Below are 22,323 nucleotides of genomic sequence, written 5' to 3'. Positions count from 1 at the left end.
GATTGCCAGCAACAAAGTTACAGTCATACAGTCATAAGTGGAAAGAGATGGGTGATGGGATATACTGTTGTGACAAATAAATAAAATAAAAATAAAATAAAATAAAAAGCAGCGGGACTCAGCCTGGGTGTGTTTACTGGAGAATGGGGGGGGGGACGATGCCGGGCAGCCTTGTGGTGGTGGTGGGGGTCTCATTGCATCGCTCCCGGGGCTCGGAAAGCAACGCAAAGCAAAGCGCAGCTGGAGGAGGAGGAAGAGGAGGAGGAGGAGGAGGAGGAGGCGTTGCGCGGCTTCCCGGGCTCGAAAGTGCCGGCGCTGATGCTCAGCTGAGCCGGACTTCTATGGGGCGGAGCGCTGGGGGGTTGCGGGAGGCGGAGCAGGACCGAGCCGAGCCGGGCAATGGGGCTGCTGAATTTCACCCGCGAGCCGGTGCCGGAGGCGGTCAGCGCCGACCTGCAGCTGCTCAACCAGCTGAGCGCGCAGGTGGCGGGGCGCAGGGAGAGGGTGGGGTGGGGTCTCCGGCCCCTGGATGGGGGGGGTGAGTGGTTGGGGGCCCTGGGGCTTCAGGAGAGAGAGAAACACACACACACCCTCCTCCTCCTCCTCCTCAGCCCTGTTAGGTGGGAGAGCCCCGGTTGGGGAAGGGGCGGGAGGAAAAGGAGGGGTGGGCTTGCTTTCTTCCCATCGCCCGGAAGGGGGTCGCTTGGCCATGTAGTCGAGCCCTTGATGTGCAATTCCTACCACCCACCACCCTCCCTTTGGGAGTGGGAGGGGGGGTTCCCTGCAGGGTGGGCTGCCTCCCGGAGGGGGCTCCTTCCTTCCCAGGGTCTTAGATGGCCGTTTAAGCCAGGGGTGGGTCTCCAACCTTGGCCACTTTAGGACGGATGGACTTCAACTCCCAGAAAGAAAGAAGGAAGGAAGGAAGGAAGGAAGGAAGGAACTCCCAGAAAGAAAGAAAGAAAGAAAGAAAGAAAGAAAGAAAGAAAGAAAGAAAGAAAGAAAGAAAGAAAGAAAAAGAAACTCCCAGTAAGAAAAAAAAAGAAAAACTCCCAGGAAGGAAGGAAGGAAGGAAGGAAGGAAGGAAGGAAGGAAGGAAGGAAGAAAAAGAAAGAAAGAAAGAAAGAAAGAAAGAAACTCCCAGTAAGAAAGAAAGAAAGAAACTCCCAGTAAGAAAGAAAAAAAGAAAAACTCCCAGTAAGGAAGGAAGGAAGGAAGGAAGGAAGGAAGGAAGGAAGAAAGAAAGAAAGAAAGAAAGAAAGAAAGAAAGAAAGAAAGAAAGAAAGAAAGAAAGAAAGAAAGAAAGAAACTCCCAGTAAGAAAGAAAAAAAGAAAAACTCCCAGTAAGGAAGGAAGGAAGGAAGGAAGGAAGGAAGGAAGGAAGGAAGGAAGGAAGAGAGAGAGAGAGAAAGAAAGAAAGAAAGAAAGAAAGAAAGAAAGAAAGAAAGAAAGAAAGAAAGAAAGAAAGAGACTCCCAGTAAGAAAGAAAGAAAGAAACTCCCAGTAAGAAAGAAAAAAAAAAACTCCCAGGAAGGAAGAAAGGAAGGAAGGAAGGAAGGAAGAAACTCCCAGAAAGCAACAAAGAAAGAAAGAAAGAGAAAGGAAGGAAGGAAGGAAGAAAGCAAGCAAAGCTGGCTGAGAAATTCTGGGAGTTGAAGTCCTAAAGTGGCCAAGGTTGGAGACCCACCCCTGGCTTAAACAGCAAGGGAGGGCTTAAGGCTGGATGCCAAAGCCCACCCGTGAAATTAAATGAAACCTCCTGCAGTTATTGGACCGGGTTGGCTGCCACTGTAGATGTGGTGCCAACAGGCAGGGTGTGTGTGTGTGTTTCAGACGTTCCCCTAGTACCTAAACCACGGTTTGTTGGCTTGTGGTCAATGCAACCCATGTTGGTTTGTTTGACAGGTCCTGGGGATGTAACGCCCTGCCTTGCTTTGCAATAGGGCAGGGGTCTGCAAACTTGGCTCTTTTAAGACTTGTGGACTTCAACTCCCAGAGTCCCTCAGCCAGCAAAGCTTTTCAGCAAAGCTGGCTGAGGAACTCTGGGAATTGAAGTCCACAAGTCTTAAAAGAGCCAAGTTTGCAGACCCCTGCAATAGGGGACCAGGTTTTTCATCTGGGCCTATATGGGGGCCTGGTGCTTTTGTGTGCCAGGCTGGACTTTTAAGTCCTGGGTTCCTTGGGGGTTTCTCAGCTGGGTGGTTTTCTTGCAGACATCTCATGACCCAACTAGGGAACATCATCAGTGCTAGAAGGGGAAGAGGGGATCTGCAGGGAAGAGGAGGAGGAGGAGGACTCTGGGGTCCTTGGTGCTCTCTGAACTCTTTTTTTTTTTTGGCAGATGTTTTGCCACCCAACTAGGGAACACGCAGAGCAAAATCCCCTTCCTTCTAGCCCTGATGATGTTACCTAGTTGGGTCATGAAACATCTGGAAAAAAAAAACAACAACAACCAGAGAAATATAGAAAAGCGATGGCAGAAAAAGACCCACCGGTGGTCCATCCATTCCGCCTTTTTGAGTTTTTTGTTTTCTTTTTAATCAACTTATTATTATAAATGTATTAAAATTTATTTAAATTTTTGTCAGATGATGGGCATGTGTTTATCCCAAGCATGTTTAAACTCAGTTACAGAGAATCGACCCAGTTATCTCCACTGGAAGTTGGTTCCAAGCTTCCAATACAGGTAGTCCTCAACTTACGACCACAACGGAGCCCAAAATTTCTGTTGTTAAGTGAAACTTTTGATTAAGTGAGCTTTGCCCCATTTTATGACTTTCCTTGCCACCATTCCTTTACTTACAATGACTTACAACCATTCCTTGGTTGTTAAGTGAATCACTGCAGTTGATAAGTTAGTAACCTGGTTGTTAAGTGAATCAGAGGGTTGCGAAAGGTGATCAGGTGACCCTCCAAGACACTGCGACCGTCATAAATACGAATCAGTTGCCAAGCGGCTTAATTTTGATCACGTGACCGTAGGGATACTGCAACAGTTTTGGGCTTTTAATTTTTAATTGGGTTTTATGGTTTAAATGTATTTTAAATCGCGGCCAAATTTGAATAAGTTTTTTAAATGTTGTTTTATTTGTATTGTGTTATTGATTGTTGTTTTTACCTGGCCGTAAACCGCCCTGAGTCCTTCGGGAGAAGGGCGGTATACAAGTTAAATTATGATTATTATGATTATTTATTTATTTATTTATTTATTTATTTGATTTTTTTATGATTATGATTATTAATAATTATGATTATTATAACCCTGGACTTCGTCAAATATCCGACCTTCGGACCTTTCGCCGCGAACTTAAAACCTATTTATTCCGTCTAGCTGGACTGGCTTGATTTTAAAATTTTTAATTTGCTTTTATGGGTTTTAGATTTTTGTAAATTTTTATAGGGTGTTACTGCATTTTAAAATTTTTGGCCAATCGAATAAGTTTTTTAAGGGGTTGTTCTTAATATTATATGTACTGTTTTCTTTGTATTTTATTCTGACTGTGCACCGCCCTGAGTCCTTCGGGAGAAGGGCAGTATACAAATTAAAATATTATTATTATTATTATTATTATTATTATATTACTATTATTAAGTCACTTTTTCAGTGCCGTTGTAACTTCAGTCACTAAATGAACTGTTGTAAGTCAAGGACTACCTGTATAGCGGGATTAGGACCAAGGTCAGAGACCCCCAAGGACCCCACAGTTCAACCTAGAGCTACAAAAATCATCTGGCTTTAAAATAGAATTGAAAGGCCTTTCATGAAATTGAAAGAAAATCTGGGGGGGCGGGTGTGTGGACTCCCCGACTCCCCCAGGCCCCTGTGGACGTGCTTGCAGACCAAGGTTGGGTTGGGTGAGCAGCCCACCTGTCCCTCCCCAAAAGAGGGGAGAAGACAAGGAGGGGTGGGGGCAAGGAAGAGCTGGTGGGAAAAAAACCAAGAGTTTATCTTCCGGGAACTCAGTGCCACTAACTTTCGATTCTGTGACTTTGCGGTTTTGCACATGGTCTGAGTCAGCGTGGCTGTTTTGGGGGCTGGTCGCAGCTCCCCGGCAGCCATTTTGTAAATGCACAAACCCCCCTCCCCGCCAACCAGGCAGCCATTTTCTATAATCCCCCAATACCCACCCCCCACTTCGGTTCTGAAACAGCCAAAATGATAGGCAGCCCACAAGGATGCTGTGGTCCTTTGGGGACTTGCGTCAGGCGCTGCCAGACCTGGACCGCGTACCATGGGATAGGGCAGGGGTCTGCAACCTGAAACACCCAGAGAGCCATTTGGACCCCTTCCCCACAGAAAAGAAAACACCGGGAGCCACAAAACGCTTCCCGTGCCTGACTATTTCTTGAGCGGCTGCAAAACTAGCAATTTTTTTTTTTTATTTTATTTTATTTTATTTTTATTTACATTTATATCCCGCCCTTCTCCGAAGACTCAGGGCGGCTTGTATAAGGCAATAGTCTCATTCTATTTGCATATTTACAAAGTCAACTTATTGCCCCCCCAACAATCTGGGTCCTCATTTTACCTACCTTATAAAGGATGGAAGGCTGAGTCAACCTTGGGCCTGGTGGGACTTGAACCTGCAGTAATTGCAGGCTGCTGTGTTCTAATAACAGGCTTCTTACCAGCCTGAGCTATTACGGTCCTTTATATCTCACTTTTATTATTTTTACAAATAACTCAAGGTGGCCAGCACATCCAACGCAGTTTCCTCCTCCTATTTTTCCCGCATCAACAACAACCCTGTGAGGTGGGTTGAGCTGAGAGGCTTTTATGCCTAAGGCGGGACTAGAACTCACCATCTCCTGGTGATTGGCCCAAAGTCACCCAGCTAACTTTTGTACCTAAGGCAGGACTGGAACGCCATGGGCCCAAAGTCTTTCTGCCAATTTTCCTGCCTAAGGCAGGACTAGAACTCGCAGCCTCCTGATGATTTGATGCAAAGTCACCCAGAAGGCTAGAGTAGGAATTTGAACTCGTGGCGTCCTGCTTTCAAGCCTTGGTACCTTCACCGCTAGCCTGGGGTCTCCAATCTTGACCATTTTAAACCTCGTGGACTTCAATTCCCAGAATTCCTCAGCCAGCCAACTATAATATCCCTAATTCTAATCTCTGCTGGCTGGGGAATTCTGGGAGTCGAAGTCCACGAGGCTTAAAATCGTCAGGTTTGGGCACGCCCCCTGCCCTTAGACGCAACTGTCTCTCTTTCTCTCGCGCTTATTTCTTTGCTTATTAAATTTATATGCTGCTTGTTTTAAGTCGGGAAGGAGGAAAGGAAGCGTGAAGCTTTTCCTGTTGGATGACGGTCTGTCTCCCTTCTTTTTCCCCAGCAATTTTCGACCCTCGTGGAGGTGCTTTTCCAATTCCTGCGGGAACCCAAAGAGGTAATCCACTTTTGGGAAGGGAAGGAGTGGGGAGGGATCGAAAAGGGAGGGTCCCCCCACCTTGAATAAAGCCCCCCCCCGTTTTCTTTAAGCGCGAGTGAAGGCGGTTTATAGGCGATGCTGAAAATATTTCTTCTATATAACAAAGTTTTCAATAATAGCATTATAGGTAGTCCTCGACTTATGACCACAATTGGGAGCAGAATTTCAGTTGTATATTTGTGTGTGTGTGTGTGTGGTGTGTGCATTCACACATATACACACACACACACAGTATACATACACATATGCATACACATACATATATATAATCTATAATATATACTTATATACTTATATGTTATATATACATATATATTATGTACATATATATACAGGTAGTCTTCAACTTACGACCGCAACTGAGCCCGACGTTTATGTTGCTAAGTGAGAAACTTGTTAAGTGAATTTTGCCCCATTTTACGACATTCCCTGCCACCGTTGTTAAGCGAAGCACTGCGGTTGCTATATTAGTAAGAAGGTGGTTTAGTGCAGGGGTCTCCAACCTTGGCAACTTTAAGACTTGTGGACTTCAACTCCCAGAGCTGGCTGAGGAACTCTGGGAGTTGAAGTCCACAAGTCTTAAAGGGACCAAGGTTGGAGACCCCTGGTTTAGTGAACCTGGCTTCCATGTGCTTGACAGAAAGTTGCAAAAGGGGGGATCACGTGACCTTGGGGACATTGAGACCGTCGTAAATACGAGTCACTTTTCCAGTGCCTGAATTTTGATCACATGACCCTAGGGAGGCTCCCATGGTTGTGGGACAAATGGCCATAAGTCACGTTTTTCTGTGCCATTATAACTTAGAACGGTTGCTAAATGAATTGTAAGTCTAGAACTGCCTGTATAGAGTCGCAAAAGGCGATCACACACACACATATATATATCTCCCCTTTTGCGATCTTCTCACAAGCAAAGTCAAACGAGGAGACCAGAGTCACTTAACGGCCGTGTTACTAACGGTTGCAGCAATTCACTTAGCAACTGTGGCAAGAAAGCAGGTAAAATGGGGCAGAAGACCCCTAACGAGTGTCTCACTTAGCAACGGAAGCTTGGGGCCCAATTGTGGCCATAAGCCGAGGACTCCCTGAATTTTCAGTTCTGCCAGCTAGCCGTTTTCCTTCCTTCTCTTTTTTCCAAATTGTCTCGAGATTTAGAATGAGGTCTCCAAGGGATCCCCTTGGAAAACCCATCGACAGCTCTGGAGTTGCGCTGAGCAGGGCAGCTCCTGCCTCCGAGACTCACCTGTACACGAGTGCAAGGGAAGTGCGAAACTTGGAGCAATAATAACCCTTTGCTCTTGTGCCTGGCAGGTGGAGAGGTTCCTGGCTCACCTGTCCGACTTTGCAGCGGGGAATAAAATCAGCCTCAGCCCTTTGAAGGGTATCGTCAAAAGCCTGTTGTTGGTGCCCAGTGGTGAGTTTGGGGCAGACCCCCAGGTCTACGGAAGGTCTCTGGGCTGGGGCGGAGAACCACTCGGAAAGTCACTTTGGTCTTGGGGGTGAGGGGACCAGGCTAGAAACCCAGAGACAGGAAGTTCTAGTCCAGTCTTAGGCACGAAAGCTGGCTGGGTGACTTTGGACCAATCACCAGGAGACAGTGAGTTCTAGTTCTGCATTAGGCGCAAAAGCTGGCTGGGTGACTTTGGGCCGATGGCCAGGAGACAGTGAGTTCTAGTCCAGTCTTAGGCACGAAAGCTGGCTAGGTGACTTTGGACCAATCACCAGGAGACAGTGAGTTCTAGTCCAGTCTTAGGCACGAAAGCTGGCTGGGTGACTTTGGGCCGATGGCCAGGAGACAGTGAGTTCTAGTCCAGTCTTAGGCACGAAAGCTGGCTAGGTGACTTTGGACCAATCACCAGGAGACAGTGAGTTCTAGTCCAGTCTTAGGCACGAAAGCTGGCTGGGTGACTTTGGGCCGATGGCCAGGAGACAGTGAGTTCTAGTCCAGTCTTAGGCACGAAAGCTGGCTAGGTGACTTTGGACCAATCACCAGGAGACAGTGAGTTCTAGTCCTGCATTAGGCGCAAAAGCTGGCTTGGTGACTTTGGGCCGATGGCCAGGTGACTGTGAGTTCTAGTGCAGTCTTAGGCACGAAAGCTGGCTAGGTGACTTTGGGCCAATCACCAGGAGACTGGGAGTTCTAGTCCTGCATTAGGCGCAAAAGCTGGCTGGGTGACTTTGGGCCAATGACCAGGTGACTGTGAGTTCTAGTCCCGCCTTAGGCACAAAAGCTGGCTAGGTGAGTTTGGATCAATGACGTAGACTTATAATAACTTTATTGACACTTTGAATGTACACTAATCGGCATACATTAAAATGAAATTTCATTGCATACAGCTCTCAAAGAGTCACCCCCAAGAGAAGGTGAGTTCTAGTCCTACCTTAGCCATGAAAGCTGGCTGGGTGCCTTTGGGTCAATAACCAGGAGAATGTGAATTCTAGTCCTGCCTTGGGCACAAAAGCTGGTTGAGGTACATTCATCGTCTTTGAGTTCCCTATAAAGTAATAAAGGCAGGATAAAAATCTAATACATAAATAAGGGGAGGGGAGGATAAGGAAAACTTTCTCCTCCACCTGAAAGAAAACACATTTGGGGTGCGTCCCCCTTGCTCAGGGACTTCTGCAAGATCAGACAATCCCTCCAAATGACAGGCGTTGTGTAGTCACACAAACCCTGTGCAAACACAATGCACATCCAAAAGGGTGGGGTTTATAGTACAATCCTGCTTTTATCACTTGTAATGAGCAATCACACACATAGAGAGAGTGCAGAAATATTTCATTTTCGAAGAACTTCCCAGAAGACCAACAGCTTAATAAATTTTTTTGAAATTTTTTTTCTTTCTTTCTTTCTTTCTTTCTTTCTTTCTTTCTTTCTTTCTTTCTTTCTTTCTTTCTTTCTTTCTTTCTTTCTTTCTTTCCTTTCTTTCTCTCTTTCTCTCTCTCTCTCTTTCTTTTCTTTCTTTATCATTTATCAATCATTTATTTTTTTATTATCTATCATCTACCCTATTTCCCCTAAAATAAGACATCCCCTGATAATAAGCCCAATCAGGCTTTTGAGTGCATGCACTAAAATAAGCCCCCCCCCCAAAAAATAAGCCCTCCCTGAAAATACTTAAACGCATGCGCAGCCAGTCCCTGCCATTTTCTCCAGTTTCCTCCACATGCCCCAAAATAATAAGAGCTCCCTGAAAATAAGGCCAAGCACTTATTTCGGGGTTAAAAAAAATATAAGACAGGGTCTTATTTTTGGAGAAACGTGGTATATCTTTATGTATCTGTCCATCTATATCAACCTCCCTCCCTCCCTCCCTCCCTCTCTCTCTCTCTCTCTCTCTCTCTCTCTCTCTCTCTATCTATATATCTATATCTATATCTATATCTATATCTATATCTATATCTATATCTATATCTATATATATATATATCTATCTATATATCTATATATATATATCTATATATATATATATCTATATATATATATATATATATGTATATATATGTATATATATATATTTATATATATATATATATGTATATTTATATATATATATAGGTCTTTGGTTGTTCGGGTTTTCTCCCGTGTAAAATTAGAAGTGTCTTGGCGACGTTTCAATGAAGTCTCATCCGTCATCTTCAGGCTTCAGCTTTGTGCAATGTTATCACACATTGCTCCTAGAAGCATGAAGCTGAAGCCTGAAGATGTCAAAACGTCGCCAAGACACTTCTAATTTTACACGGGAGAAGACCCGAATAACCAAAGTTTGGAGGGGTTTGCTGCAAACCCCTCCAATCCATACATGCAGCAGACTGACATCCACCATGAAGATGTAGCACAACCACGAGCACGAAGCCAAACAACAGCAATGCAGCTCACCAACTCAAATCTCCCTGCAACTCAGACTAACCTGAGCACAACCAAGCCCCCCCCAAACAGAACACACCCCCATCCAATCAGAGCACAGCCAACCCCACCATCCAATCAGAGCACAGCCAAACCTCCAACCAATCAGAACACACCTCCACCCAATCAGAACACAGCCAAGCTCCTAACCAATCAGTTCAAAACCCCACTAGCAGTTAAAAGGAAGAAACAGCTGCGATCACACATTGCTCCTAGAAGCATGAAGCTGTAAACACCAGCCTGAAGATGACGAATGAGACTTCGTCGAAACGTCGCCAAGACACTTCCAATTTTATGTGGGAGAAAACCCGAATAACCAAAGACCTACACACACACACACACACACACACACACACACACACACACATATATACATACATACATACATACATACATACATACATACATATATAAAATCTATCTATTGAATTTCTACACTGCCCATCACTCTTAACCAACTGGGCGGTTTAAAAACCACATTATAGAGTAATATAAAATGGTACTAAAAAGCACAGTGAAGAATAGAGTTTACAAAATACGGTTTTGACAAGCGAAAATCAAAAATCAAAGGTAAAATGTTTACAAAGCTAAAACTGAATTATATGAACTCAGGGTGGTTTTTGTGAGTCACAGTGCGCCAATGGTGGGTATCTCCAGTTCTTTCCACTCTATTCAAAAGGTGTCACAAGAAATTCTGATTGTAATGGAATTTCTTACCCTCCAGTGCAATCTATCAGAAGAAGCAAACAGTCTTGCTGCTAAGAAAAAGAGAGCTGATAGGAGGCAAAGAAATAACTACAGATAAGAATACTGATAGAAGAGAAGATGGGTAGCTCAGGGTTGAACTGTGCATTCCTCGGTGCTCTCTGAATTGTTTTCTTGCAGACGGTTTATGACCCAACTAGATAACATCATCGGTGTTAGAAGGAAGGGTTTGCTCTCTGTTTATATACAAGTGGCTTTCGCTGTTAGTGTTGATGGTGGTTCTTTGATTAGCCTATGGTTTATTGTTAGCTTGTTTGTCTAAGTTAGTAGTTCCTTGGTTGGGGTATTGTTTATTACTGTAAACTAAAGTAAAAATTTAAAAAATAAAATAAGATTAAAATAAATAATAAAATAAAATAAAACAATAAATAATTAAAATAAATTAAAATAAATTAAAATAAAGAAGTAAAGTAAAAATAAACCAGGTTTGGATTGGATTGCAAGCATCTTGTTTGGCCAGAATTTAGCTTTCTTGTTTTAATGGATTTAGTTTTATAGTTTTATTTTTATTTTATGTGTCTCTTCATCTTTAATTGGAACTCACCCCGAGTTCTTTGAAAGATACACAGCTATGTAAGTGTTTTAAACCTTTCGCCGCGAGCTCAAAACTTACTTATTTATCTGCGCTGGACTGGGTTAGTTTTTTAAGTTATGGGTTTTTAATGGTGATTTTATAGTTTAGGGTTTTATATTGGTCGTTTGACCGTTTTAGTTTTAAATTGGCCGGTTAAATATTTCATTTTAAATGTATTTTAAATTTATTGTGTACCTATGTGTTTTAATAAGGCTGTACACCGCCCTGAGTCCTTCGGGAGAAGGGCGGTCTAGAAATCTAATTAATAAATAATTAATAAAAATAAATAAATAAAATAAGAAGAGATATAACCAAATAAAAAATAGCAATGAAACAAAATATAGTGTACAGCGGAATAATAACAAGACAAGTAAAAATAGAAATAAAATACATAAAATAAACTTCAGATTTCTTTGAAAGATGGGCAGTGATATAAATGTTTTAAATAAAATAAATAGAAATCAAATAATATCAAATAAAAAATAGAAATCAAGTAAAAGAAATCAAATAAAAATAACAATAAAATAAGAAACAGAAATAAAGTAATAAAACAAAAAAATAGAAAAAATAAAAATAAACTTCAAATAATAAAACAAAAAATAGAAACAAAGTAAAATAAAATAAATTTGAAATAATAAAACAAAAAATAGAAACAAAACAAAATAAACTTCAAATAATAAAACAAAAAATAGAAACGAAATAAAATAAAATAAAATTGAAATAATAAAACAAAAAATAGAAATAAAACAAAATAAACTTCAAATAATAAAACAAAAAATAGAAATAAAATAAAATAAATTTGAAATAATAAAACAAAAAATAAAAACAAAATAAATTTGAAATGATAAAACAAAAAATAGAAACAAAATAAAATAAACTTCAAATAATAAAACAAACAAATAGAAACAAAATAAAATAAACTTCAAATAATAAAACAAAACAATAGAAACAATAAAAATTTAAAAAGCTTCAAATTTAGGGTGCAAATTTGCAAGCCCCGCAGTGGCCGAAGTTAACTTGTGCTTCTTGTTCTCCCATAAATGAACTCTTTGGTCAGGGAGGTCAGTCCCTGGCTTATCTTTCATGTGTGTGTTTGTCAACTGGGCTCCCTTTTTTTTACACAATGTTTATTCCAGGTGCCTTAAAGCGGAGCCTGTCTGCAGAACAAGTCCGAGCAGATCTTATCACCCTGGGTAGGTCTCTCTGCTGGGCCCCATTTAGTTCTCTGGAGGGCCACTGCCTTCACTCCTCCGGTTTGACCATCTCCAATTTCTCCTGCAGGGCTGAGCGAGGAAAAGGCCAGGTATTTTGAAGAACAGGTAAGCACTTTCCTCCATGGGCCAGGATCGGCTTTTGCATTTTAAACCACCATTTCCAAAATTGCAGAGGGAATCCAAGTCTCTTTTCCAAACCTGCAACTTTATTTTATTTTTTTCCTATTTTCTCGCTGTAAGGAGTATCTGTAAATGTTGTTTCTCCTTGGAAAATTCTTAGGTAGCTTTCTAAGGCCATGTTTCTCAACTTTGACAACTTTAAGAGGGGTGGGCTTCAGCTGGAGTCCACTCCTCTTAAAGCATGCTGGGTGGGGAATTCTGGGAGTTGAAGTCTGCCCATCTTAAAAATATACTGCCTGATAATTCTGGGAATTGAAGTCCATCCAACTTAAAGCATGCTTTCTACGGAATTCTGGGAATTGAAGTCCACCCTCCTTAAAGAATGCTAGCTGAGGAATTCTGGGAGTTGAAGTCCATTCCTCTTAAAAGTTGCTGAGCTTGCGAAACATTATTCTAAAGTTAAAAATCACGCAAGTGAGAGGGATCATTGTGTGAAAGGCCACATTGTGGTTATTTTGCAAGTTAATTTTTGGTTTGGTTCAATCAATCCAGTTGGCTTAACTCTTCAGACTGTAGCTAAGTTCTGTAAACCATCTTTACTTAATGCATTGTGTGAACACCGCCAGCAGGTTTCAGTGTAAATTCACCACGATGTAAAAAAGATGTTGAGTCTCTAGAAAGAGTGCAGAGAAGAGCAACCAGGATGATGAGGGGACTGGAGGCTAAAACATATGAAGAACGGTTGCAGGAACTGGGCCTGGCTGGTCTAGTGAAGAGAAGGACTAGGGGAGACATGATAGCATCTTCCAGTATTTGAGGGGCTGCCACAAAGAAGATGGGAGTCAATTTGGGAGACTCTAGAAAGAGTGCAGAGAAGAGCAACAAAGATGATTAGGGGACTGGAGGCTAAAACATATGAAGAACGGTTGCAAGAACTCAATATGTCTAGTTTAATGAAAAGAAGGACTAGGGGAGACATGATAGCAATCTTCCAATATCTCAGGGGTTGCCACAAAGAAGAGGGAGTCAAACTATTCTCCAAAATACCTTCAGGCAGGACAATGAGTAATGGCCGAAGAGATTGTAGAAAAAATGCTTTTAAGTTTTTTTTTTTAAAAAGTTGGCCATGCGCACCCAGTCACATTAACACACATTAACACACCACCAAGCCACCCTCACAGAACCGGTAGTAACAAATTTTACATTTCAACCCTGCTGCGATTGCAATGACACCACAATGGTTAATGAATTCAAATAAAACAAAAATGCCAGATTAGGTCCCAGTTCTTTATTCAGCTGCGGGGAAATTCCCTTGCAGTCTTCAGACCCCATGAAGAGAGACCCTCTATTAAAACCGTCACTTTTATTTATTTATTATTTTATTATTTGAATTTATATCCCGCCCTTCTCCAAAGACTCGGGGCGGCTTACGTTGTGTTAAACTTATTCTGCTCCTGTCTTTCTGCCTTCGTCCCAGTGGAAGGAAACTTCTCCCGCGCTCTCGCAGCTGGCCGTAGGGCAGACGCTGATGGTTAATCAGCTAGTAGACATGGAGTGGAAATTCGGAGGTGGGTTCTTTGCTGGGGGGCTGGGGGGGGGCAGTGAGGGTTGCCTTTGCCAACTCCTTCATAGAAATCTTTTTTGCTACTGGCTTCTCTCTCCAATAGTGACGGCCGGAAGCAGTGAGATGGAGAAAGTAGGAAGCATTTTCCTGCAGGTAAGACGGATTTGGGGAAGGGGCAGGTAGAACCAGGAGTGGGGGGGGGGAAGAGTCAGAAATCGGCACAGGCCTCAGCGGAGGGGCCTGAGGAGACCTCATACAGTCCTCGAGTTATAACAGCTCGTTTAGTGACCAAAGTTGCAACGGCACTCAGAATAAGGAACTTATGGCTGTTTTAACATTTATTTTATTTATTTAAATTTTTATACCGCCCTTCTCCCGAAGGACTCAGGGCGGTGTACAGCCAAGGTTAAAACAGTTAAATATACAAAATTAAAATATCAATTAAAATACATATTCAATAATGGCCAAATTAAAACCGTCAAATTGACCCAGCCTAAAATACCCCATATAAAATTACTAAAAATTAAAAATTTGAAAATTTAAAAATCAAGCCAGTCCCGCTTGGATAAATAAATAAGTTTTTAATTCATGGCGAAAGGTCCGAAGGTCAGATAGTTGGCGCAAACCGGGGGGAAGTTCGTTCCAGAGGGTGGGTGCTCCTACAGAGAAGGCCCTTCCCCTGGGGGCCGCCAGCCGACATTGTTTGGCGGACGGCACCCTGAGAAGACCCTCTCTGTGTGAGCGTACGGGTCGGTGGGAGGCATAAGGTAACAGCAGGCGGTCCCGTAAGTACCCGGGCCCTAAGCCATGGAGCGCTTTAAAGGTGGTAACCAGAACTGACTCGTATTTATGACAAGGTTGTAGTGTCCTGGGGTCAAGTGATTTCCCCTTTATATACAGGTAGTTCTCGACTTACAACTATTTTTTTTTGTGTGACCGTTCAAAGTTATAGCAGCCCTAAAAAAAGTGACTAGTGTCCTTGTTTCACACTTACGACCGTTGCATCATCCCCGTGGCCACGTGATCAAAATTCAGAGGCTTGGCAACTGGCGTGGACTTACGACAGTTGCAGGGTCAGGTGGTTCCAGGGGTGAAATTCAGCAGGTTCTGACAGGTTCTGGAGAATCGGTAGCGGAAATTTTGAGTAGTTTGAAGAACCGGCAAATACCACCTCTGGCTGGTCCCAAAGTGGGGTGGGAATGGGGATTTTGCAGTATCCTTCCCCTGCCACGCCCACCAAGCCACGCCCACAGAACCGACAGTAAAAAAAATTTGGATATCACCAACTGGGTGATTCAACTTTTGGGAGCTTCCAATAAGCCAAGTCTGTGGGAAAGCCAGATTCACTCAACAGCCACATGACTAACTTAACCAGTGCAGAGATTAACTTAGCGACGGTGGCAAGGAGGCTGTACAATGAGGCCAAAGTGACTTAACCGCCATCTCAGTTAGCAATGGAAATTTGGGGCTCGGATTGTGGTCGTAAGTCGAGGACTATATATAAGCTATTTTCTTTCCATATTTTCCCCCGAATGGACGATTATTCAGACTTCCTTTCCTTGCATTTCGGCAAATACAGAATAAATTTCGGCTAGTCTAGACGAAAGAAGGACCAGGTGGGACGTGATAGTGGTCTTCCAATATTTGAGGGGCTGCCCCAAGGAAGAGGAGGGTCCGCTTATTGTCCAAAGCACCAGAACAAGGAACAACAGAAGGAAACTAATCAAGGAGAAATTCAACCTGGAATTGAGGAGAAACTTACTAATAGTGAGGACAATTAACTGGTGGAACAGCTTGCCACCAGAAGTTGTGGGTGCCTTAAAAACTGGAGGTTTTTAAGAAGTGACTGGACAGCCACTTGATATAAATAGTGTAGGATTTCCTGCTTGAGAAGGGGGCTGGACTAGAAGACCTCCAAGGTCCCTTCCAATCCTTGTAATTCTATAATTCTGTAAGGGGCTCCTGCTTGAGCAGAGGGTTGGACTAGAAGACCTCCGAGGTCCCTTCCAGCTCTCTTCTGATTCTGATTCTGAAATCCGAGAGTCTTGAATTTCACCTGTTGTATCTTCCAAGCATTCCCCCGTGGGAGATTCCGGGGGTTGCTTTTTGGCTTCTAACGTATTCTGCCTCCTTTGCTGTAACTCGCCCAACTTTTCACGATTTTTCATCTCCTTGTAGCTGAAGCTGGTGGTTAAGAAAGGCAGCCAGCTGGAACCAGTATATCTGGGTGAGTAAGCCACCATTGTCTGTGGGAAAACTCTGCAAGGGAAGGAGGGAGGCACTGAAGGAGAGCCAAACCAGCTACAGGAATCCCTTGAATTACAGCTGTTTGTTTAATGACCCTTCGTAGTTACAAAAGAACTGAAAAAAATTGACTTTTTTGTGACCGTTGCGGCATCCCCATGGTCACGTGATCTGTCCCCCCTCGCCTCAGTCCGAGCGATGACTTAATTAGCCGGCAACTATCAGCTTCTGGCGGCAAACTAGTGAGCGTCTGCGAAGTGTCTCTGTTATCTCTCTTGATGCCGATGAGTCACCCAGGAACAAACAGGACTTCAGCTCTAGTTCTCTCCCTATAAGCAGTTGATTTGCTTGCCACGAAGGGGTATAGCAGCCCTTGCTGCTTTTATATCCTGTGGGGTGTGGCTCCATGACTCAGCACTTCCTAGGCCTGCCCCACCCCTGCTTCTGTTGTTCCCGCCTCTCCTGCCTACGAAACCTAGGGTCCAGCCAGGCCTGATTGCCATCAGCCGGGTCTGGAGGCGTGGCCTGGGGGGAGAAGAGTCAGGGGACGGAGGCCTCGTTATCTCCTCCACCTGGCCTGCCTCTGGCTCCTGGAGTTGAGCCAGGGAAGCCGGTGCTCCAGAGGTAAGTCCTGATGGCCCTTCCCCCTTACTTCCCGAGTCACTTTCTGGCAGGGGGCCCGGCTCGGGGGGTGCAGACGCAACATGATCAAAATTCAAAGGCTTGGCAACTGGCATGGACTTACCACGGTTGCAGTGTCCCGGGCTTTTGTGCTCAACACCATTTGTGAATTTCTCAGCTGGCTTCCAACACGCAAAGGTTCGATGGGAAAGCTAGATTTGCTTAATGGCCGCGGGATTCACTTAACGATGGCATGGATTCGTGGAATGACCGTGGCGAAGAATGCCGTAAAATGGGGCGTGATTTTTCTGAAAAACTGTCTTGCTTAGCAACCAAATCGTTGGGCGCAGTTGTGGGTCAGGGATTACCTGTACTGAGTTACGAGAGCCGTGTTTGTTGACAGCCATGGTGGAAAGCCATGTTTTAATTCTTAATGCTGAATGTTTTTAACGCTTTTCAAGTTCTTATGGTTTTTGTTTCATTTTGTTTGTTTGTTTATTTGTATCCCACCCTCGTCATTATTTTTTAATAAATAACTCAAGTGGCAGACATACCTTGGGCACGAAAGCTGGCTGGGCCGATCAACAGTTCTAGTTCTGCCGTAGGTTACAAAAGCCAGACTGGGTGACTTTGGGCCAATCACCAGGGGACGGTGAGTTCTAGTCCTGCCTTAGGCACGAAGGCCTGCTGGGTGACTCAGTCCCTCTCTCTCAGCTCAGTCCACCTCACAGGGTTGTTGTGATGGGGGAAAGTGGAAAGGACATTATGGTATGTTTGCTGCCTGGAGTTAAAATGAAAGAAAAAAGAAAATGGGATAAAGAAATCTAATTTTAAAAAAAACACCCTGGAAATTACAATAGAGAAGAGAAGAGAGGGGAAGAGAACAGAACAGAACAGAACAGAACAGAACAGAACAGAACAACAGAACAGAATAGAACAGAACAGAACAATTGGAAGGGACCTTGGAGGTCTTTTTCAAGTCTAACCCCCTCCTCAGGCAGGAAACCTTATATCAGGGATAGCTAACCTTTTTGCCATCGCGTGCCAAAAGCGGGGGACGCACAGGTGCCCACACCCATAATTTTATGCACCCTGCGCACACGTGGGCCACCCCCCCCACACTCCCTCCGCTTTTGGCACGCGATGGAACAGTGGGCCTGGTAGGCCTGTTTTTTGCTCTCCCCGGGCTCCGGAGCTTTTCTAGGAGCCTGGGGAGAGCAAAAAACGGGCCTTCCGGTCCCATCGGAAATCGGCAAACGGGCTGTTTCCGGCCTCCGGAGGGCCACTGGGGGTGGGGGTAGGGAAGGCCATTTTTGCCCTCCCCATGCTCCTAGAGAGGCTCTGGAGCCAGGGGAAAGCAAAAAACTAAACTTGTGACCACCCCCCCACCCCCCGGCTCTCTGGAGGCAGGAAACAGCCTGTTTCCCGGTGGGCCCAGAAGGACCGAAAGTCAGCTGGTGGAACATGCCATAGGCTCGCCATCATGACCCTATACCAGGTCTCCAACCTTGGTCCCTTTAAGACAGTGGTTCTCAACCTTTATAGTGCCGCGACCCCTTTAATACAATTCCCCACGATGTGGTGACCCCAACCGTAAAATTATTTTTGTTTTGAATTTATCGCGCCTGAAGCCGTATTGGCTAGCGATCTGACCTGCTTGCGATTGCCTTGAGGACGGAGGCATTAAAGCGGAGACTCCTCCCCTATTAAGTTTATCGCGCCTGAAGCCAGATTAGGGTAGCGATTGGGAGCGATTGCAGCTGGCTTGAGAGGGAGACATCAGAGCAAAGATTTCTCTCTTGTTTAATTGATCGCGCCTGAAGCCGAATCCGGCTAGCGATTTGAAGAGCCTGCAGCTGGCTTGTGGAGTCAACCATTGGAGCGCGATTCTTCGACTCGCAAGTATACTTCCCATATTTCCGATGGTCTTAGGCGACCCCTGGCAAATCGTCATTCGACCCCCAAAGGGGTCGTGACCCACAGGTTGAGAACCGCTGCTTTAAGACTTGTGGACTTCAACTCCCAGCTTTGCTGGCTGAGAGACTCTGGGAGTTGAAGTCCACGAGTCTTAAAGGGACCAAGGTTGGAGACCCCTGCCCTATACCATTTCAAACAAAGTTTAGTAAGTAGCTAATCCTGAACCTTTCGCTGCTTCTCCTTGCAGAATTAACCCTGCCGCAGTTTTACAGCTTCCTTCACGAGATGGAACGGATGAAGACCAGCCTGGAGAGCCTCAGCTGATTTTCCTGTCTACCAGACTCTGCAGGACATGCTGGAACTCAGGACCAAAGACCTCTTCGGCCCCACCGTTCCTTCCTTCCGCTGCAGAAAAAAAAATAATGCAATTCACATGGATTTAGTGGGTGAAGTACAGTTTCAGGGTGAAAATGGTTTGTACAACCTGTTAAAGAGTCCCGGTTTGCAACAAAGGACAAGGTGGGAATTGGTTGTGGAAGCAAAACTGAGATGGCAAATAAACATTTTTCTTTTCAAGCAAGGAAGTGGGAGCCCCTCGGTTGCCCCCCCCCCTCACCACACTGCTGGCATGAAGACAAACGACAATAAAGGAGAACTTGTGTAGCACAGGGTTGAAATGAGGGATCCTTTGGTGCTCTTGGCTTGATTTTCTTTTTCATGCAGACGTTTCATGACCCAACTAGGTAATATCATCAGTGCTAAAAGGTTTGGGGGAAGGAGGAGGAGGAGGAGGCCTGTTGAATCCTTGGTTGTTCTGTATGCGCCCCCCGAGCTGGGCCTCCTGCCAGAAAGTGACTTGGAAAGTGAGGGGGAAGGGCCATCAGGACTTACCTTGGGAGCACCGGCTCCCCTGGCTCAGCTCCAGGAGCCAGAGGCAGGCCAGGTGAAGGAGATAACAAGGCCTCCGTCCCCTGACTCTTCCCCCCCCAGGCCACGCCTTCAGACCCAGCTGATGGCAATCAGGCCTGGCTGGACCCTAGGTTTCGTAGGCAGGAGAGGCGGGAACAACAGAAGCAGGGGTGGGGCAGGCCTAGCAAGTGCTGAGTCATGGAGCCACACCCCACAGGATATAAAAGCAGCAAGGGCTGCTATGCCTCTTCGTAGCAGGCAAATCAACTGCTTAATTAAGAGCTGAAGTACTGTTTGTTCCTGGGTGACTCATCGGCGTCGAGGGAGATAACAGAGACACTTGGCAGACACTCGCTAGTTTTCTGCCAAAGCTGATAGTGCCGGCTAATTAAGCCATCGCTCGGACGGAGGCGAGGGGGGACAGAACATTGGTGCTCTGTGCTTGGTTGTCTCTTTGTATGGTAGTGGCCAAAATTGTGGAAACCTTTTGGGAAAAGTGTGTTTTTGAGGTTCAAAGGCTAATAACACCACTTTTTTGAGGGGAGTTTCAAGATAATCCTATTCCACTGCTGGAATGGTCTGGGAATAGCCCAGACCATCTTAACCCAATTGAAAATCAATGGAGCCGACTAAAGAAACTTGTTAGTCAGAAGCAACCCAGCAATAAAACCCAGTTAATAGAAGCCATCCTTCAATATTGGTTTCACATTAGAACAGCTGCAGAACTCAAAGACTTGGTTCACTCTATGGGAAGACCTTGTAAGACCATAATTCATGCTAAAGTTTACCCAACTAACTGACATGGTGATCATTTTTGTATATCTCGTTTTTTTCTATGTGTTTCACTTTTCTTTTTATCCTGTAACTGCTATTCTAATAGCAAATCCTTCATAAAAATTATTGCATTACGTTCTTGATTAAATTATCTTTCCATTGATATATAACTTTATGGTACTACTCCAAAAAAAAAGTGGTGTTATTAGCTAGTTTTAGAAAATACACTTTTCCCAAAAGGTTTCCCCAATTTTGGCCACTACTATTAAAGTTTCATTGCCCAACTAGCTAACAACCTTAGTGCTAGAAAAGAGAGAGGTCTGTGGAGAGGAGGAGGAGGGGGACATCCATGGGAGTTCTTGGTGCCCTTTGAGCTGTTTTCTTGCCAACATTTCATTACCCAAAATAGCTGATAGCATCACTGCTCTGCTGACGTTACCTAGTTGGGTCATGAAATATCTGCAAGAAATCAACCAAGCTCAGAGGGCACCTCAGGAAGTAAAAAGTGTTATGAGGTTGCACCAGATCTCAAGAGCTGCTGCTGTGGCTGCTGCTCCCCATGGAGGTGGATGGCAATTCTTGCCGCTTTGCTGGCTGGGGGATTCTGGGAGTTGAAGTCCACCAGGCTTAAACTTGCCTAGGTTGGAGACCCCTGGTTTAGTGCATCTGATTGCAATCACATGCAGTTACTACTAGAATAGAATTTAGAATTTATTGGCCAAGTGTGATTGGACACACAAGGAATTTGTCTTTGGTGCCTATGCTCTCAGTGTACATAAAGAAAAATAAAATACAGTCATCTAGAATCATAAGATACAACACTTAGTGATAGTCATAGGTTACTACATAAGCAATCAAATCATTCTAGGAAGCAAAACAATATAAATTGTAGAGATACAAGCAACAAGGTTATAGTCATAAGTGGGAGGAGATAGGTAATAGGAAGGATGAGAAGAAGAATAGTATAGATTGAGAGAGAGAGATGATAGAGATGATAGATAACATGAATGGAAAAAGAGAAAAAAAATAGATTGAGAGAATAAATAGATGAGAGAGAATAGATTGAGACATAATAGAGAATAGAGAGAAGATAGGGAAAAATAGATAATAGATTAAGAGAGAATAGATAATGGACAGATATGCGTAATAGAATAGATAAGAGATGGTAGATACAGAGAATAGAAAATAGATGAGAGATAAGAGAAAGGGAAGATAGAGATAATGGAGAGAGAATACATAACAAATAGAATAGATTTTTTTCTATTGGTCAAATGTGATTGGACACACAAAGAATTTGTCTTGGTGCATATGCTCTTATTGTAGATAAAAGAAAAAATACCTTCATCAAGGTACAACACTTACAACACTTAATGATAGTCATAGGGTACAAATAAGCAATTGGGAAACAATATAAATATAAATTGTAAGGATACAAGCAACAAAATTACAATCATACAGCCATAAGTGGAAGGAGATGGGTGATGAGAAGATTAGAATAGAATAGAATAGAATAGAATAGAATAGAATAGAATAGAATAGAATAGAATAGAATAGAATAGAATAGAATAGAATAGAATAGAACAGAATTTTTTATTGGCCAAGTGTGATTGGACACACAAGGAATTTGTCTTGGTGCATATGCTCTCAGTGTACATAAAAGAAAAGATACCTTCATCAAGGTACAACATTTACAACACAATTGATGGTCAATATATCAATATAAATCATAAGGATTGCCAGCAACAAGTTATAGTCATACGGTCATAAATGGAAAGAGATTGGTGATGGGAACGATGAGAAGATTAATAGTAGTGCAGATTCAGTAAATAGTCTGACAGTGTTGATGGAATTATTTGTTTAGCAGAGTGATGGCCTTCGGGAAAAAACTGTTCTTGTGTCTAGTTGTTCTGGTGTGCAGGGCTCTATAGCGTCATTTTGAGGGTAGGAGTTGAAACAGTTTATGTCCAGGATGCGAGGGGTCTGTAAATATTTTCACGGCCCTCTTCTTGATTCGTGCAGTATACAGGTCCTCAGTGGAAGGCAGGTTGGTAGCAATTATTTTTTCTGCAGTTCTAATTATCCTCTGAAGTCTGTGTTTTTCTTGTTGGGTTGCAGAACCGAACCAGACAGTTATAGAGGTGCAAATGACAGACTCAATAATTCCTCTGTAGAATTAATAGTTAATTCTATTAATAGTTTAGAGATTAATAGTTAATAAATAGGGAGGGGGAGAGAGAAATAGAGAAAATTTAGAATGCACCCTGAGAAACTTAAAAACTTATTTGTT

General features: G+C 43.7%; 1 protein-coding gene across 1 annotated transcript; it reads left to right on the top strand.

Annotated features, from left to right (window-relative positions):
* The first annotated feature begins 351 nt into the window (after positions 1–351).
* COMMD7 (COMM domain containing 7) lies at positions 352–21,502 on the top strand. Its single transcript, XM_058178211.1, has 9 exons — positions 352–483; positions 5,332–5,385; positions 6,739–6,841; positions 11,810–11,866; positions 11,955–11,992; positions 13,485–13,575; positions 13,675–13,724; positions 15,750–15,798; positions 18,601–21,502. Exons 1-9 carry the CDS (start codon positions 400–402, stop codon positions 18,675–18,677), a joined length of 603 nt encoding a protein of 200 aa, XP_058034194.1. The 5' UTR covers positions 352–399; the 3' UTR covers positions 18,678–21,502.
* Positions 21,503–22,323: the final 821 nt, after the last annotated feature.

The sequence above is a fragment of the Ahaetulla prasina genome, chromosome 3 (genome assembly GCF_028640845.1).
Source record: "Ahaetulla prasina isolate Xishuangbanna chromosome 3, ASM2864084v1, whole genome shotgun sequence".
NCBI classification, from domain to species: Eukaryota; Metazoa; Chordata; class Lepidosauria; order Squamata; family Colubridae; genus Ahaetulla; species Ahaetulla prasina.
This window is presented reverse-complemented; position numbering and strand designations above follow the sequence as displayed.